The sequence below is a fragment of the Daphnia magna genome, linkage group LG5, assembly GCF_020631705.1.
Source record: "Daphnia magna isolate NIES linkage group LG5, ASM2063170v1.1, whole genome shotgun sequence".
In the NCBI taxonomy this organism is placed as follows: Eukaryota; Metazoa; Arthropoda; class Branchiopoda; order Diplostraca; family Daphniidae; genus Daphnia; species Daphnia magna.
The window spans coordinates 199,904-217,643 of record NC_059186.1 but is presented as its reverse complement, the minus strand read 5'-3'; the positions used below and the strand labels follow the sequence as shown (position 1 = coordinate 217,643).

The 17,740-nt window shown below is 43.8% G+C and overlaps 2 protein-coding genes and 1 long non-coding RNA gene across 4 annotated transcripts; 2 read left to right on the top strand and 1 right to left on the bottom strand.

The window, feature by feature from the left end:
- Positions 1-363: 363 nt before the first annotated feature.
- On the bottom strand, positions 364-1,853 carry LOC123472180. Its single transcript, XR_006646471.1, has 2 exons — positions 1,452-1,853; positions 364-1,354 (listed from the first exon to the last, which is right to left on the bottom strand). It is a non-coding gene; the product is annotated as an uncharacterized LOC123472180 (long non-coding RNA).
- Positions 670-9,994, top strand: LOC116922658 (CD109 antigen). The gene is given in 30 exon segments (XM_032929023.2): positions 670-1,175; positions 3,450-3,633; positions 3,688-3,856; positions 3,927-3,997; positions 4,072-4,123; positions 4,180-4,235; positions 4,237-4,491; positions 4,565-4,696; positions 4,698-5,057; positions 5,117-5,332; positions 5,394-5,588; positions 5,655-5,842; positions 5,911-6,071; positions 6,135-6,248; positions 6,316-6,374; positions 6,429-6,599; positions 6,673-6,903; positions 6,966-7,097; positions 7,161-7,329; positions 7,401-7,672; positions 7,735-7,776; positions 7,778-7,906; positions 7,972-8,099; positions 8,150-8,283; positions 8,342-8,577; positions 8,643-8,801; positions 8,865-9,061; positions 9,119-9,293; positions 9,371-9,476; positions 9,550-9,994. Coding segments are annotated over 30 exon segments (4,899 nt in total). The 5' UTR covers positions 670-972; the 3' UTR covers positions 9,753-9,994.
- Positions 9,995-10,486: 492 nt separating this feature from the next.
- LOC116933203 (CD109 antigen) lies at positions 10,487-17,696 on the top strand. Of its 2 annotated transcripts, none has more exons than XM_045173355.1 (25): positions 10,487-10,631; positions 11,466-11,652; positions 11,711-11,879; positions 11,942-12,012; positions 12,082-12,444; positions 12,509-12,985; positions 13,052-13,267; positions 13,329-13,523; positions 13,585-13,772; positions 13,851-14,011; positions 14,074-14,187; positions 14,247-14,302; positions 14,369-14,539; positions 14,603-14,833; positions 14,902-15,033; positions 15,096-15,264; positions 15,329-15,600; positions 15,661-16,010; positions 16,072-16,205; positions 16,263-16,498; positions 16,564-16,722; positions 16,784-16,980; positions 17,040-17,214; positions 17,275-17,380; positions 17,446-17,696. In XM_045173355.1, the coding sequence occupies exons 3-25, from the start codon at positions 11,768-11,770 to the stop codon at positions 17,634-17,636; spliced, it is 4,476 nt and encodes a 1,491-aa protein (XP_045029290.1). In that variant the 5' UTR covers positions 10,487-10,631; positions 11,466-11,652; positions 11,711-11,767; the 3' UTR covers positions 17,637-17,696. The 2 variants fall into 2 exon arrangements, with proteins under 2 accessions (XP_045029290.1, XP_045029289.1); XM_045173354.1 differs by lacking the exon at positions 10,487-10,631 and having other exon boundaries at positions 11,517-11,652; positions 15,661-15,825; positions 15,883-16,010.
- Positions 17,697-17,740: the final 44 nt, after the last annotated feature.

The following is a 17,740-nucleotide window of genomic DNA, read 5'->3' as shown; positions in this document are numbered from 1 at the left end:
CCAAAAACAAGTTCACACATAAATACTTATAACTATACATTCACTTCATTTAGCGTTATTCCTGATGCCTCCCTTCTCCACAGGCTTCGCTCATTGACTGATGTCTACAAATCTCAGTTGATGGCCGACAACAACAGGTTTCATGTGTCTGTTTATTCGGACCTCCAAGCGCCCAACGGAATCAAAAGATGAAGCGACTTGAAATGCTCGTCCCGACCGGTTTTGATTTAGTTACCAACAGCAATGCCAACTATTTGTTGTTACATTCAGCCATCAGAACGCGAAATGAGTTCAATAACCGTCTGGACATGTTTTGATTTTGACATTTGTTTGAATCTAACGTTTTGTTTTCTCGCTATCTCCCCCCTACCCGGTATCGAGCAGTGTCACTTTGCATTACGAACGCGAATGGGGTTGATATACAGGTGTGCGGACCAGCTGCAATGCAACAAGATAAACAACAACTGCGACTGGCTGCAAAATGGATTTCAAAAGCGAATTTGGATGGGGGGGGGGACTGCCATCATCAGCCCCTCCCACCTTTTGTTGGCCAGGTCTCGGGAGTGAGGGGAGTTGGGTTGGTGAGGTGACCGCGGGCGCAGCCGCTCGATGCAAAACAAGTGGAATACCTTGAACGACAGACAACCGGAGCTCATCGAGCTGACAGTCGGCAAACGGACGAGGAGGGCCGCGCTCACGCTGTGCATAACGTGATTGCCTTGTTTCATTAATGTTTTAAATGGCAAGAAAAGTTGTTTATTGATCGTATTGGTCGATATTGTGCTCTAGCTGTTGTTCATTTGCTTTTTTGGTTTGAGTCCAAGTGTTTGGTTTGGCGTAAACAGCAGACGACAATGAAATAAACTCGACCTTTTCTTCCAAACAAAAAATAGCTAATCGGGCACTTGTGTTGCAGACGATTCATTAAATTTCAGAAAAAAGTGGGAAACCCAGTAGCTAAAAGAGAAAGAAATGAGGCTGAGGAATTGCTTCAGTGTGTTGGTGTTGTTTCATTTGAAGGCCGTCCTAATGGCGTCGTCGCTGGTGACGTTAACGTTGACACAGGATGACGACGGGGCCGTTCCGCCATCCGGTCGATACTTATTGGCTCCCAACGAACCACCGGATGACCTAAACAACAATCTGGTCCGTCAACAGCATCGACTCGTTCATCCGTGAGTGTTATCAGATAACATATAATCGACATTGTTTGGCTGGTTGAATTTGACGGGAAATTCGATTGAGTTTGTGCCCGGTTTCACCAGGATTTTGTGTGTTTTGTTTGGGGCCGTCGTGTTCTGAAGTCTAGAGGCATTGTGCCCTGCGGCTGAAAGAAACCAAAGTAAGCTGATGGCTTAAAAAACAAAACAAAACAAAAACAAAAGTTCTTATGTAATAGAATTACTGCCGTTCCAGGAAATTCAAACGAAAAATTATTCGTTCGACGTTACCTGGTGCTGCCGATTCGATTGATTTCACGTTGCCATGACAACAGACGTTATGGCAGCATGTACTTGACAACGACGACCTAGAAAAGAAACAAGTGAAAGTTCCGATTGTCTAGTTTTTATTGACCTTTTCATTGAAGTCGTGCATATCGGATTCAAATGAATTAGACGTCACGCTATCGACAGATTGCGTCGCGTTACAAAAACGCGTGAATTCAACAGATGATGTATACGAGTCTTCAATCCTCCCATCCTCATTGCCCGCCATTATTGCACTGCAGGGAAATTATACATCTTTTCCCGTTTATATTCCGGAAATGGAACAGACTGAACAAAACAGACTAAAATCAACACAATAGTAGGCAGCGACAACATCCGGAATAAGTCACGTCCTCTATGCAAATAAAAAAGTGCAGCTTTTTTTAAAATTTTATCTTACATATTTCAATGTGTGACGCAGTACAGAGATGGCAGGTTGAGCTATTAGACCACGTTGGTCCCTAGTTCGGCTATAGAGGGTTGTTTTCGTGTCACTTCCGCTGAACCCCCTTTTGTGGTCATTGTTGGTCAGTCAACTGAAAGTGATGGTATCTCTCATATTTATAGATATTTATCATTTAATATGAGGCGTATGGTACAAGCAGCACCAGCATTAATTGTAACAACCTGTTACGTTTAAGTTATGTAAATTATTTTTGAGGTTTTGCGAGACGAGGTTGCTGACGTAAGACATTTTCAAAATCCCGTTCATTGCACCACCATTTTGATTTTCGTGACCAATAGAGTAAATCATTCAACATGACAGAAAAGAGATGGATGACTGAAAAAAAAATATGCGTCCTTGGAATTACCCAAAAGAAACACACAAAAATGAATCGCGTGTGGTAGTGTACTACGTGTTCATGTGTACCGTACGAAAATAGAATAGGGGAACACACTGGGAATACAGCAAATTAGAAGAATGAAAAAAAAAAATATGTTATGGGAAAAACCCAGCCCAGTGGAACGGACGTACCATGCACGACGCGTTACAGCATGGCACGATCGTGCGTAAGCGGACCACGTTTCCATCACCGGCTAACCTCCATCCTATTTTGCCTGTCAACAACAGCCATTTTTGGTCGACGTTTATAGAGGGCATAAAGTACAAAGGGAATATAAAAGAGAAAAGAGAAAGACGAAATTTCACAAATTTGCATATTGACCAGAGCTTCTCCACTTGACCAATCATACAACAGAATTGAATGCTTTAATGGTGGTGATGTTGGTCATTTGCATTTTATTTTCACTTGTGAATTTTCGAACCCCTCCTCCCTTTTCTAGACGATTCCTAATCCTTTTCTTCGAATCTTGTTTGCAATGGGGGGGTTGAGACATCAAAACTGAGATTCTCTGACAACTAAGTTGCAAAAAATGGTTTTCCCCTCCTCTTCGTTGTTTTCGACTTTGGACCGTTTTCTTACTCTACCCCTTATTGAAGCATTGCCCAAACGAAAGGAATAGAGTTGATGAGTTTCATCGATTTTGGGGTAGATTCGTCAGTAGCTACACGGATTAGCAAGAACTCACATCTATAGAAAATGTGGTCCAAGCTCGTTAACCGTATAATTTCGGTAAGTGGGCAACAGGTAGTAAATATTAAGTACCACTTTCTTTTAAAATCTATAGCTTTATGTGTTTTTTTACATTTTAAATTATTATTTTCATTTCTGTGGTACTAAAAAATGCTCCATCATAACATTTGACGTGTTTGAATTATTACGAAATAGGATTTGCATTCAGCCATGGGCAGGTCATTCACACCGATCAGAAAAAAACGTAGAAAACCCCCTTTTTTTTTTAAAGATAAATTTGCATTTCAAATGTGGTGGATGACAGTGTTAAGTTGAAAATGGCGTCGTATAATTCGGCAAACAGTCGTCAAACTATTAAGAGGCTCTGTACTTAAACCGCACATTTATGAAAATAAAAAATTAATTTCTTTATTACTTAATATTCAAGGACTTTTGTGGCGACAGCCTCGAGCGTCGTTCGTCCCAACACGGTGTATCGGGTGAACGTCGTCGTCTTGCCCGCATCGCCTGATCTCATCTTGAAGGCGATGATCATTAAGGGGCGTGGCCATCAAATCGCATCCGCCACAGACGTCGCCGATGCTGGATCCAGTCACGATCTCTTATTAAAGGTGTCGATTAGAGATAACGCATTTTGGAATAAAACTAAATTTTAAAATGTGCAGATTCCTGCTTCTATTACTGATGGCGATTATCGTCTTAAATTGGAGGGTTACGATCCGCAGCATCCGCAAAAAGCTCTTTTCTTCAGAGAGGGTCGTCTCAACTTCCGTCCAGATTTCCTTTCCATCGTGGTCCAATCGAACCGTAAAATCTTTCGCAACGGAATGAACGGTATCGTTTTACACCAATGGCAACGTCGCATCCTCTTATTTAATCCTTTTTTCTTTTTTTTCTCACCCAGTTCGATTTCGGGTCATCCTAACGCAAATGAATTTGAAACCTTACTCGGATCCCATTACCGTTTTTATACTGGTAAAAAAATACTTTCTGTCAAACGTTGGTCAATTTACATGGAAGATAATCGTCAATTTTATTCACGAAATCAGAATCCGCAGGGATTTGTTATGCGTCGCTGGCCGTCGCGTAATCCAACCAACGGTGCGCACCTTACAATTCTTTCAAGAAATCCAATTCAAAATTGATTTGGTTTTTAGGTGTGGTGACGTTGACTTATGAATTACCTTCCTATCCACCGATGGGCAACTGGACGAATCCGCGTTGAGGCCATGTTACAAGTGTACGAGCACAAAGTCATCGTGGAACGTTACTACATTCCGTTTTTCGAAGTGATTCCCTTTGCGCCGGCCTACGTTCTCGATTCGGACGATACTTACACGGCCGGCGTGACCACTTCGTTTCACAGGGCTCGTGTTGCCAATGGCAACACGACCGTCCAGGTCCACGCTCGACCTGTCAACAGCTCCATCCGGGACTATCGGCTCGTCAGCGAAGAACATCCTCCGTGGGTATACAAACAACATCCATCGATTAACAATTTTTAAATGCTTTAACTTTGAATTGAATTTTGAATGCACGCAGTCGCACGATTTTTCCTATCAAGTCAGTTTGGATAGCGTGAAGAGTGCGGTGGGTTCCAGGAGTCTGGCCGGCTGGGTGGTCCGCGTGACTACGGCAGTGCACAGTTACTTTATGGGTGAAACGCGTCGTGGCGTTTATCGAGACTCGCATCATCCGCGCTCAATTGAAATTCCGTTTTGCCGGAATGAAAACGGCCGTTTTCAAACCTGGAATGCCGTTCGAAGGGCATGTCTACGTCATGTACGACGACAATCAGGCCCTGTCGCCTGAGAAGCTGGCCGCGGCCAGCATCGTCCTCAGGCCGTCCGTCACAAACACCAATGGGCAATTGAAGAATTTGCCCGAGATTGTCGTCCCGGCTACAGGTGAATATGTGAGCGACGGGCGTGCTAAGAAAAACAAGTTGGCCAATGAATTCACGCACTGGATGGATCGACAAGCGGAAGATGCTGAATTCCGCCAGTTTCGACGTACTGGCGTCTACCACTATCGCGTACGTGCATAGTTGTGTCCTGAATGAATCGATGATGATTTTCTATTTTTGATTGATAGTTTACGGTGCCGAGAGATGCCAAAACGTTGCGAATAACGGCGACTTACAAGGATGGAGAAGGCGATAAAGTCAGTGCTGAAATGCGGGCCGTTGCTTTCTATTCGGCCAACGACATGTACGTCCACGTGGCGACGAGCACGGAGCAAGGCCGGCTGGGCGAAAATGCCGTCATTCATTTGCGCAGCAATTTTGGGTTGCAGGTCTACAGTTACGTCGTGAGTTCTCTTAATTATTTCGCTCTTAATGAAGGATAATTCTTTTACTGGCATGTTCCAGGTGGTTTCTAAGGGGCTCGTTGTTTACGGCGCGACGGAATCCCATCCGCATCCGACCAAATTGTTGACTTTCTCCGTCCCCGTTTCTTCGGAAATGGCGCCCACTTTCAAATTGGTGGCCATGGTTGTGAGTCCGGCTGGCGAATTGTTGGCCGACTCTGTAACTATTCCCGTCCACAGTTTCAATCGTTTCACGGTAATGCCAAGGGTTGCGTAAACCCATTTTGAATGTCATTTTAAAAATTCTCCGTTGATGTACAAGGTGAACGTGACGGCGGTGCAAGCGAGGGACCATTCGAAGGAGACGGTCCAGTTGGTGACGCGGACACGTCCAGGAGCTTTTGTTGGGGTGTCGCTCCTGCGCTCCATCAACTACATCTTCCAGGCGGACAATGCGCTGACGCCCAGTCGCATCTTGAAGGCGCTTTATAAACTGGAACCGTTCACAAAGTAGAAAAACGAATTAGATTGAATTTTTGGAGGCAACTCGATCATAATTTCAGTCTCACATTATTTAGGTCGGTGCACGAAGTGACGTGGACGGATCGTGAGGGGTTGAAAGCTGATCGAACGGAATATTTCAAAGGGGCTAATCCAGGAGCCGATACGAAACGGACGATGAATCACGCCGGACTTTTGGTTTTCACCGATGCCGTTGTCGGTCAATACCCCGAAACCGGTGCGTCCATTGTAATTTGATTAAGTGACGTGACATTTTTTAGAAATTCTGAAATGTTCCCAGTTCATTGTGACAAAACCAACGGCTACGATTCGTGCATGGCTGTCGGATGTTTCCACAAGGATCAGCGATGTGATGGCAAATCGGATTGCACCGATGGATCCGACGAGGACGACTGCAAGTCTTTCACAATTGATTAATGCCATCTGGTGGAATCTAATCATTTTATCTCGATCATTCCCAGGTCCTTCGATGCAAGATGACAAGATGGCCTTCCGCATCTATCGCCGTAGTCGTCATCACGTAAATGCTGAAGCGCATATTCAATTATTCCAACTACTAACTGATTGCTAATAGGATTTCTACGATTGGTTGGATGGAGACTGGGCCTGGTACGATATCCCGACGACAGATGACGGTATCGAATTTCACGACCGGGGCATAGCTGCGACGGATGAAACGTGGTACATCAACGCTTTCAGTTTTCATCCTGAATTGGGTTTCTCCATGCTGGACGAAGACGTTGTGGTACATTTAAAACGAACATTTGCCTTCTCATTTTTTTATGGAAGATCAATTCATCTATTTCATGTCTTAACAGTACGACGGATCGCCTCCGTTTTATTTTTCGGTCGAGTCCCCCAGCGCCATCCGGCGGGGAGAAACTCTGGGCGTCCGGTTGATGGCCATCAACAACCTGAACGAAGAGGTGATGGCGCTGATTGTTTTGGAGGCATCCGACGAGTACAAGTTTGTCCAAACGGATGAAGATGGTGAAGTGGAACATTATCGTCCGCAACTAGTCGGTGGGGAACGTCATCACATGGTCGCTGTACGTAAGCAAATTAAATCGTGTTTTGATTGCGATTGATTTTTCGATTGTTTGGGTCGCAGGTTAGGGCTCAGTCCATGTGGGAAGTGTACATACCTATCGCCCCTCAGGTGGAACAAGGTGCCATTGTTATTAAAATTCAAACCGTCAGTCAAATAAGGAGGCAGACGTTCAACATCGAACTTGATGTTTTGGTATGTTCTTTGCTACTTTGCGGTGACCTGAAATAAATGAATTATTTTCCCCTTGTTTTACAGCCAGAGGGGGCAACTGTAACTAGACATACATCGCTGCTCCTGGACTTGAAAAATCGAGCCCACATTCTACGATTTTTAGATATCCCTGTGGAAGAGTCACCCATCATTCCGTACTCCAAATTCCGACGATACGTTTTCGGAAGTCCTAGAGCAACCCTCACTTTGTGTGGTATTGTTTTTATCAGCTTCTTCATGGTTCAAATTTCTAAACGATAATTAACTTTGAAAAAAAAAAATTAGGCGATGTGTTTGGCCCAGTGTTTCCGTCCAGGCCCATCTCGACCGACTCGTTGCTGAGCCGATCTCTTCGTGGAACGAAGGCGAATTTATTCAATTTGGCCACGACCATGTGGAGTCTGCATTACCTGAGGCTGACCAACCAACTCGGTTCGGATGTCTTGTACAGCGGGTTGAACGCCATGAACGTGCAAATGGCCGAGTTGCTGCGTCTCTACAACTTCGATGGATCTTTCTCTGCGCAAAAGACATCCGATCCCAGTATGTGGGTGACGGTTAGTTTTCTTTAATATGTTGGGTTTGTAGATTGGAATGTAACCGACTGGTTGATTCAAAGGCTTGGGTGATACGTGTGTTGGGCCAGTCGCAATTTCAAGACTTGGGAGAATCATTACTACGTTGATCAACGTTTATTGGCCAGCTCCGTCCAGTGGATTTTGAAAAATCAAAAACGGGACGGTACATTCGAAGAGCCTGAAGATTATCCGTTTCCTCTTGAATTACCGAGGGTGAAAGATTTCCTTAATCTACTGATAGTTGACCTGGTGGATGAGAATGTTAATTTTTTCCACAGGCGTATGGCAATTCGAGTAGCAAAATTGCACTCACCGCTCACGTGCTGATTGGTTTGAAGCAATGCAGCGAAAGTCTAGAAGGCTCTTTGAAAGTGAAAACAGCCACAGCTAAAACTCGTTCAGTCAAGTACGAAGCGAATTTCAATCTTGAATTGCTAAATTAATCGTAATTTGCAGTTATTTAGAACGAGTCGTTACACATTTGACGGATCCTTACGATGTCGCCATTGTGACGTACGCGTTGACGATAACCAACAGTCCGGCGAAAGAAGCCGCTTTTAATGAGATGCACAATTTGAGACGAGAGAACGGTGAGCTTTTCCTTGCAGAGTTTCTATAACTGCTTGAATTAAAAATCTTGTTTGACAGAGGGTATGGTTTACTGGTCGAGAGATCCTGTTCCATCCAACCAAATCGTCTATGAAAATCAAAGGCCTTTCCTCCAGCCTCGTTTGCCAATGCATCAAGACGCCGTGGCTGTTGAGGCCACATCCTACGCTCTGCTCGTCTATTTAGCTCGTGATGGCATCGGTGATTTGCAGGAGAGGGTCGTCAGTTGGCTCAACACGATGCGGATGGTGGACGGTGGTTTCGTCTCCATCTACGTAATTTTCTTCTGAAATCGTTTGATTCAGGATGGAATTAAAATGCGTCATTTTTCTAATCGCAGGACAGCATAGTGGCAATGGAAGCTCTCACGGAATACGCGTATCGAGCGCGTTTACGTGACATCACCGATATGACCATCGTAGTGGAAGCATCCGCCTCGAGAATGGGGAAAACTGTGCGCATCAACAGCGACACGCTCGCCAAAGTTCATCGAATGGATGTCAGTTTTTATACACGCAGTTTGTTTTCCTCTTGTTCGTCTTGATCACATTAGCTTTAATAGATTCCCAACGTGTGGGGCCATGTGAACGTCATCGGTCGTGGTGCTGGCCAGGCCGTTTTGCAACTCAAAGTGCAGTACGGTATCGATTGGGAGGAGCTCAACGATACGCCGAAACGTCGCTTTTTCGATTTGCATGTCGATGAAACGTACAGCCATTTCCGCAACAAATCTCACGTCACAATCGAAGCTTGCGTCAGGTACGAAACTAATCCGCAACTGTTTCAATTCAGTTGATTTTGTTTGTTCTACTTTAGATGGTTGGCACTGGACATTGGGCAGACAAGTGGTCCAGCAACATTAGAAGTCGAAACGCCATCTGGTTACGGGTTTGTCCAGTCCGATGCTAATGAGATGGTCGTTAGAAACAACTACACGTTTATTCGCGACGTCTTTATAGGTCGCAGCAAAATAATGTGGATGTTTGATCGGGTAATTACGTCCCATTCTCTTTTGATTTCAACGAAACATTTGCATCGAGTTCAATGAAATTCGTGTTTATCAAACAGGTTGGCCAGGAGCGTCTTTGCATAAAATTTACTGTCCATCGCTGGTTTCCCGTTGCCAACCTGACTTTGTATCGTGAGGCTGTCGTCTACGAGTCCCACAAACCCGGTATAATTTTTTTTTCTAAATCAAAAAGAGTTGAAAGTTTATTGAATATTTTTTTACTTTTTATTTGAAAAAGAAAATTTTGAAATGTTCATTTTTAATTCTACGCCACTCTACGTGCTGGACATTTGCGAAGTGTGCGGCAGTTTTCAATGCCCTTACTGTCCTTATTACAGCGCTGCACCACCAGTCACGGCCAAATTCGCTGCGTTCAACGTCATCGTTTCACTCGCGGTCTCCGTTTACTTTCACCGCCTTCGGTTACCGTTACATTTGTGATGATTTGCCAAATTTATTGCTGCCTAATTTGCAATTTTGTTTCTAAACGCTTGATGAATGTTGTTTTTAGATTTTTATCGATGGAGCATCTGATCCTTCTTTCGTTTTGGAATGGGGGAGATGGGTGACTTTAATTGTGTAAATATGCTAATTTGTTTTGCAATTTCCTTTTTTTTTAAAATCATCACAGAAAATAGGAAACTGAAGAATTGAAATAAAAAAATCGTATTTCAGTAAGAAAAGAAAATTTCCACGATTAATCGAATGTAATTTGGGTCGTGTTCCACAAACTTGGGGCCGACAACCTTTCCATCAACAGCAAAAGCAATTCAGCTGGAAAAAAATTGCACTTTGTTCGATATCAGCAGGTAATTCGTCCATTCGTTTTTACACAAAGCCGCTCAAAAATGGCCCGGAGGACAGCGATTAGCGCCATCTGCGGTTATTGGCTGTTTGTACAGCAGACGAGGGTGGTAGCACGTTCTGACGTAATGTGCGGTTAAGTCCCTTGTTTTTTCCTCTCTTTAAAATTCTAGGCTCTTGAAAAGTGCGTGTGTATGCAATATTTAGGACCGGCGTTCTTCTCTAACTAAACAGTTGGCGAAAAGACCTGCTGTCGGCTGCACGGCTATTGGGTCCGGTGTTCCGTTCTTTGACATCTTCTTTGATTAACTGGATTTGCCTTGGTGAGTTCATTGTACTGAAATCTCTTCCACCTGGATCGTGCGAATGAAGTCATCCGTCGTGGTTGGTCGTCATTGTAATCCATTCGATCACGACCGCAGCGACACAGTCGGTGATTTTTAGCGAAACGACCAATGCCGGACGCTATTCCGTTAATCCACCGGATTCTTCCCAACAGCATCGTCTTGTCGCTCCGTAAGTTTTTTTTTTTCCATGCATCAAGGTCAATTTTCCCTTTTTATTTCGTCAGCTGATTTGAAATCTTCAAAGAGACCGACGCTTGTGTTTATCTATTGGAATTGTGTTCGTGATGGCCTATTGGGTTTTTGGCCTTGGCGGTGGTACAAGCCGTTGAGAACATGACCGTGAAGGCTGTGGCCCTGCAATGAAGACTTTGCTAGTGATATAACACGATGAATAATTGAGCTATAAATCAAAGGCCAGCGAAAAAGGAGCGCTCCATAAACGAGCAACGTTCGCTAGTTAATCGCAAAGTGGTTGGATATAACACACACTTTTCGGCCGGTTTCACGAAACGCCTCGTTACGGTACTGTTTCGTACGGCAAACGCTCCTGCAAAGGCCACAGACAAAATTATTCGAATGCAAATGTTGTAGCATTGCGAAAGAGGTTAGCGGCAATAGGGCCAGGGAAAAACCCTTTCATTCGTGTTACTGGCCAGCTCTTTATTTGTTAAACGATTTATTTTTTTTTTTTCTATATTATGTGTCGTCATTTGTTTTCTTTTTGAAGTTCTTGTACGTGCATCGGTGAAACTTTCTATATATGTACTTTTACTGCCGTCATCAACGGCAGTTGTTAAAAAGCCCCGAGGGCAAATTACCGCACTATTGAATGTGGTTTAAAAGAAATCATAACAAAATTCACCTTTTTTTTTTTTTGTCCTTTTGACAAGGAAATTGAGTTTTGAAAAAAAAAAATGCCATAAAATCTGAAATGCATTGCTGGCCTAGTTAATCCGATTTTTTTTAAAACCTGGAATGTTTTCTTTTTTTAAATTGTTGAAAGGAAATTTGTGGTTACGGCAGCGTCGATCCTTCGTCCCAACACGATTTATCGGGTCCACGTCGTAGTTTTGCCCGGTTCGCCCGATTTGGTCTTCAAGGCGTTGATTACGAAAGGAAATGGCGAACACGTTGCATCCGACCGGACCAATTCGGCCGATGCCGGATCCAGCAATCATCTTTTGCTTAAAGTTTGCGGAATTTTAATTTGATTTTAATTAAAAAACGTAATTAATGATTGACAATTAGATTCCGCCTTCCCTTTCGGATGGGGGTTATCGACTGAAATTGGAGGGCTACGATCAGATGCATCCGCAAGAGGCTGTGATTATCGAAGAGAGTCGCCTCGTTTTCCTTTCCGATTTTCTGTCCATCGTCGTCCAATCAAACCGCAAAATCTTCTGCAACGACATGACCGGTAGACCAATAATTAATTTCATCCGCAATTCAAATGGATAAGACATTTGTTTTATTTCCCAGTTCGATTCCGGGTAATCCTGACGCAAATGAATCTGAAACCTTACACGGATCCCATCACCGTCTCCATCGTGGTAACGTTTCAAATTCAATCCAAACATTGTGATGCATTCCGATAATTTGATTGGCGTTTGAAATTATAGGATCCTCAAGGATTTGTTATGCGCCGTTGGCCGTCACGCAACCCAACCAACGGCGTGGCTTCTTTAACGTACAAATTATCGCCGAACCCGAGCGTCGGTACCTGGACGATCCGCGTCGAGGCCATGTCGCAAATCTACCAGCATAAAATCCAGGTAGAACATTATTACATCCCGTTCTTCGAAGTCATCCCGATCGGCCCCGCCTTCGTTTCCCAATCGGACGAGACGTACAGCGTTGAAATGACCACTGCCTTCCACCAATCGTTCGTCCTCAGTGGCAATTTAACCGTTGAAGTTTACGCCCGGCCGGCAAATGCATCCGTAACTGATTTGCAGTTTGTTACGCGCGAGCATTTTCCATGGGTAAAAATCCGCCGCCATTTTTGTTCGATTCGAAATGAAACTTGTAATTTTATTATTCATATAGAAACACGATTTCACCTACGATGTGAATTTGAATGACGTCAAAAACCATTTGGGTGTTGCAAGTTTAGCCGATTGGGTTGTTCGGGTGACGTCGATTTTGCACAGTCATTTCATGGGGGAGACCCGCGACGGATATGTCGAAACTCGCATTGTTCGTTCCCAACTGAAATTTGAATTTGCTGGCGCCAAAACGGCCGTTTTCAAACCGGGAATGCCGTTCGAAGGAGATGTTTATCTCATGTACGACGATGGCCAGCCCCTGGCGTCGGATAAATTGGCCGGTGCTACGCTCACCCTTCAGCCCGTCGTCACGTCCGCAAACGGCCAAAGGAAAATGCTACCCGAAATTGTAGTGCCGGCCAAAGATGACGACACCGAGCCGAATAACTTGAGCAACGCGTTCGACGATTGGATGGAACAGCAAATGGAAAACATTCATTTTAATGCGTTTCGCCAAACGGGCGTGCACCATTTCCTTGTACGTAAAGCAGCATCAGTACATGTGCAAGTGTGGTTAACTTGACAGTAATTGATTTGATGACAGTTGTCTGTACCGAAAGACGCCGAGACGATGCGAATAACGGCCACGTATAAGGACGCGCAAGGCGATAGAGCGACGGCCGAATTGGAAGCCGTCGCTTTCTACTCGTTCGACGACATGTACGTCCATGTTGGCACCAGCACCGAATATGGCCAGCTCGGTGAAAATGCCGTACTTCATTTGCGTAGCAATTTCGCTTTCCAGGTTTACAGCTACGTGGTGAGTTTTGTTTTAACTTGTTTTCAAAGTGTGTTGATAATGGATATTGCGAATCGTTCAGCTGGTGTCGAAAGGTTTGGTCATTTATGGTGGCACGGAGAGTCATCCGCATCCGACTAAACTGCTGACGTTTTCCATTCCCGTCTCTGGCGAAATGGCGCCCAGTTTCAAATTGATCGCCATGGTGGTGACGCCGACTGGTGAACTCTTGGCAGATTCCATCACCATTCCCGTCCAGAGTTTTAACCGTTACAAGGTCTAGACATTTTTCGCTTAAATGCTTAGAAAAAAGGTGAAAAAAGGAAATGTTTTTCCAGGTTAACTTGACGATGGTGGAGACAAAAGATCATTCGAAAGAGACGGTCCAGTTAGTGACGAGGACACGTCCAGGATCGTTCGTCGGAGTTTCACTCCTTCGCATTATGAATCACATCTACCAGGCAGATAATGAGCTGACACCTAGTCGTGTACTTGGAGCTCTTTATAAATTGGAACCATTTACAAAGTAATTTGAATCAATTACATTTATGGAACTACATTTTTTTCTTAGAACTAAGCAATCAATTTTCTAAATACGTTAAAGGTCTGTGCATAAAGTGACGTGGACGGATCGTGAGGGATTGAAAGCTGATCGGACGGAATATTTCAAAGGGGCTAATCCAGGAGCCGATACGAAACGGACGATGGATCAAGCCGGACTTTTGGTTTTCACCGATGCAACTGTCGCTCAATACCCCGAAACTGGTGCGTCCATTTTAATTGATTAAGTGACGTGACATTTTTTAGAAATTCTGAAATGTTTCCAGTTCATTGTGACAAAACCAACGGCTACGATTCGTGCATGGCTGTCGGATGTTTCCACAAGGATCAGCGATGTGATGGCAAATCGGATTGCACCGATGGATCCGACGAGGACGACTGCAAGTCTTTCACAATTCGATACAGTCTAAGTTCGATTATTGAAAATGATTTTACTCAGGTGTTTCGGATGATGACGGCATGGATTTCCGGATGACGCGATGGAGTCGTAATCACGTAACATATTTCGAAATTCTATTTTCGCCAATCGATTCTAAGTCGGTGATGAAACATGTCAGACAGGATTTTTACGATTGGCTCGATGGCGATTGGGCCTGGTTCGATATTCCCACAACAGATGACGGCATTGAATTCAACGATCGTGAGGTCACCGTCACCGATGAAATTTGGCATCTCAACGCGTTCAGTTTTCATCCGGAATTCGGTTTCTCCATGCTGGAAGAAACTGTTGTGGTCATTATTTAAAAATAATTGGTTTAATTATCCAGTTGAAATAATACGATTCATCGTTTACAGTACGATGGATCACCACCGTTTTTCTTTACGGTCGAATCTCCCAGTTCCATCCGACGTGGAGAAACCCTGGGCTTGCGATTAATGGCCGTCAACTTGCTCCAGGAAGAAGTGACGGCCCTAATCGTTTTGGAAGCGTCTGACGACTACAAGTTTGTGGAAACTGGACCTGATGGTGAAGTTGAACATTATCATCCAAAACTTGATGGTGGAGAGAGACATCACATGATCGCTGTTTGTTCACTCATTTTCTTCAAGATTCCTTAAAAACTACTTAAAGTTTTTATTGTTTGGATGTTAAGGTCAAGCCGGAAGCTTACTGGGAAGTTTACGTGCCCATTGCTCCACAAGTGGACCAAGGTCTTATAAAAATCAAGTTGCAGACTGTTAGTCAAATTAATCGACAGGATTTCGAAATCGAACTGGAGATTGTGGTACGCGTGTACGTAAATTTAATTACTTTACTTAAATATTGATCATTTGAAAATAAAAAAAGCCTGAAGGTGCAACAATTAGCCGACATACTTCATTGCTGCTGGACTTGAAGAATCGAGCCCATGTCCTACGATTTCTCGATATTCCAGTAGAAGAATCGCCAATTATTCCTTACTCGAAAAACCGACGATATGTTTTTGGAAGTCCTCGTGCTTCTGTCACTTTATGCGGTACTTTTAACTTGATTTTTCAGATTTTTATAGTTTCATTAACGACATTTTTCTTTAAAATTAGGCGATGTCTTTGGTCCGGTGTTTCCATCGACGCCTGTCACGACCGAGTCGTTTTTGAGCCGATCCCTACGTGGAACAGAAGCCAATTTATTCAATTTGGCAACTACTTTATGGAGCCTTCATTACCTGCGATTGACGAATCAATTGCAATCGGATGTTTTGTACAGCGGATTGAACGACATGAACGTTCAAATGGCAGAGCTAATGCGTTTATATCATCACGATGGATCGTTCCGTGCCCACACCAACTCCAAACCCAACGTTTGGGTTACGGTTAGTTTGCCTTCAACTGAGATTCCAATTTTCAATGTGTATCAATGAATTGAAATTAAGGCGTGGGTGGTTCGAATCTTGGGCCAATCTCAATTCCAAGACTGGGAGAATCATTACTATGTCGATCGGCGCTTGTTGGCCAGCTCCGTTGAATGGATTGTGAGCCATCAAATGAGCGATGGTAGTTTCCATGAGCCAGAAGATCTACCTTTTGAATCACGTCACGTAAGTGCCAAGTTACGTGCTCTACTATTCCTAAATAATTCAACTCGTAAATTACAGGAGAGGGGCAATGTTACACATAAGACAACCCTCACGGCTCACGTTCTAATTGCTTTGATGAAATGCAGTGGAAGCCTGGAAGGATCGCTAAGAGTCACTGTGGCAACAGTCGAAGCTAATGCAGTCAAGTAAGTTGCATTCCAATTGAATTATCACATTAAAATTAAAATTTTTTTTTTATTTTCGCAGTTTTCTAGAAAGAAGCATTTCCCATTTGAGCGATCCTAGTGAAGTGGCCATTGTTACCTATGCCCTGTCGATGGCCAATACTCCCACTAAAGAGGCCACGTTTTATTTGCTACATGGCATGAGGCGTGAAAATGGTAGATTGCAATTTTCAATTGCCGATTTGAAACTCTTTCACGCAATTCGAATCGTAGGCGAAATGGTGTACTGGTCGCGAGAGCCCGTACCGTCCAATCCGATTCTCTACGAGAATCAAAGGCCTTTCCTCCAGCCTCGTTTGCCAATGCATCAAGACGCCGTGGCTGTTGAGGCCACATCCTACGCTCTGCTCGTCTATTTAGCTCGTGATGGCATCGGTGATTTGCAGGAGAGGGTCGTCAGTTGGCTCAACACGATGCGGATGGTGGACGGTGGTTTCGTCTCCATCTACGTAATTTTCTTCTGAAATCGTTTGATTCAGGATGGAATTAAAATGCGTCATTTTTCTAATCGCAGGACAGTATAGTGGCAATGGAAGCTCTCACGGAATACGCGTATCGAGCGCGTTTACGTGACATCACCGATATGACCATCGTTGTGGAAGCCTCCGCTTCGAAAATTGGAAATCCAATGCACATAACCAGTGAAAGTTTATCCACCGTTCATCAGATGGATGTCAGTTTTTTTAGAAATCAATTTGTCTTTAAAGACGATTAAAACTTATCCTCGTTTATAGATTCCTAATGTTTGGGGTCACGTGAATGTCGTTGGTCGTGGTGCTGGCCAGGCTGTTTTGCAACTCAAAGTGCAGTACGGCATCGATTTGGACGATCTCAAAGACACTCCAAAGAAACGTTTCTTTGATTTGCATATCGACGAAACGTACAGCCACTTCCGTAACAAATCTCACGTCACTACCGAAGCTTGCGTCAGGTCAAGAAATAGAAATGAAAGTCTCGTGGAACAAACCGTTAACCGACTACGATTTACAGATGGCTGGCCATTGATGAAACGTTGACGAGCGGTCCAGCCACGTTAGAAATCGAAGTACCATCGGGCTACGCGTTTCTGCAATCCGATGCGAATGAGTTGGTCGTCAGGAACAACTACACGTTCATTAGCGATGTGTTTATCGGTCGCAACAAAATCATTTGGATGTTTGACCAAGTAAAATTGACTATGACCTACTTACAAAACGATGGTGATGTTAATTTTTATGCAAAACAGGTTGGTCAGGAGCTTCTCTGCATCAAATATCCGGTCCATCGGTGGTTCCCTGTGGCTAATTTAACGTTACATCGTTCGGCAATTGTTTACGAGTCACACAAACCCGGTAAGAATTTTGTTTTTATTTCGATATTTTGATCAATTTGGTTTATCCATTAAATTTGTTGTCAGAACATTTTGAAATGGTTGTCTTCAATTCGACGCCACTCTACGTGCTGGATATTTGCGAAGTGTGCGGAAGCTTCCAGTGTCCGTATTGCCCTTATTTTAGCAGCGCGCCCGTCTCTGCTGAATCTTCGTTCGTTCTGTTCGCTTCTCTCACCGTTTCTATTTACTTTCTAGCAGGTCACTCGTCAACATAACGCTAAAATTAGCAAACACGTCCACATTCTACGCTGAATAAAATAGAAAAATTATATTTATCATAAGAATATGGCTTTGTTATTGTACCTTGTTTTTGCCACTC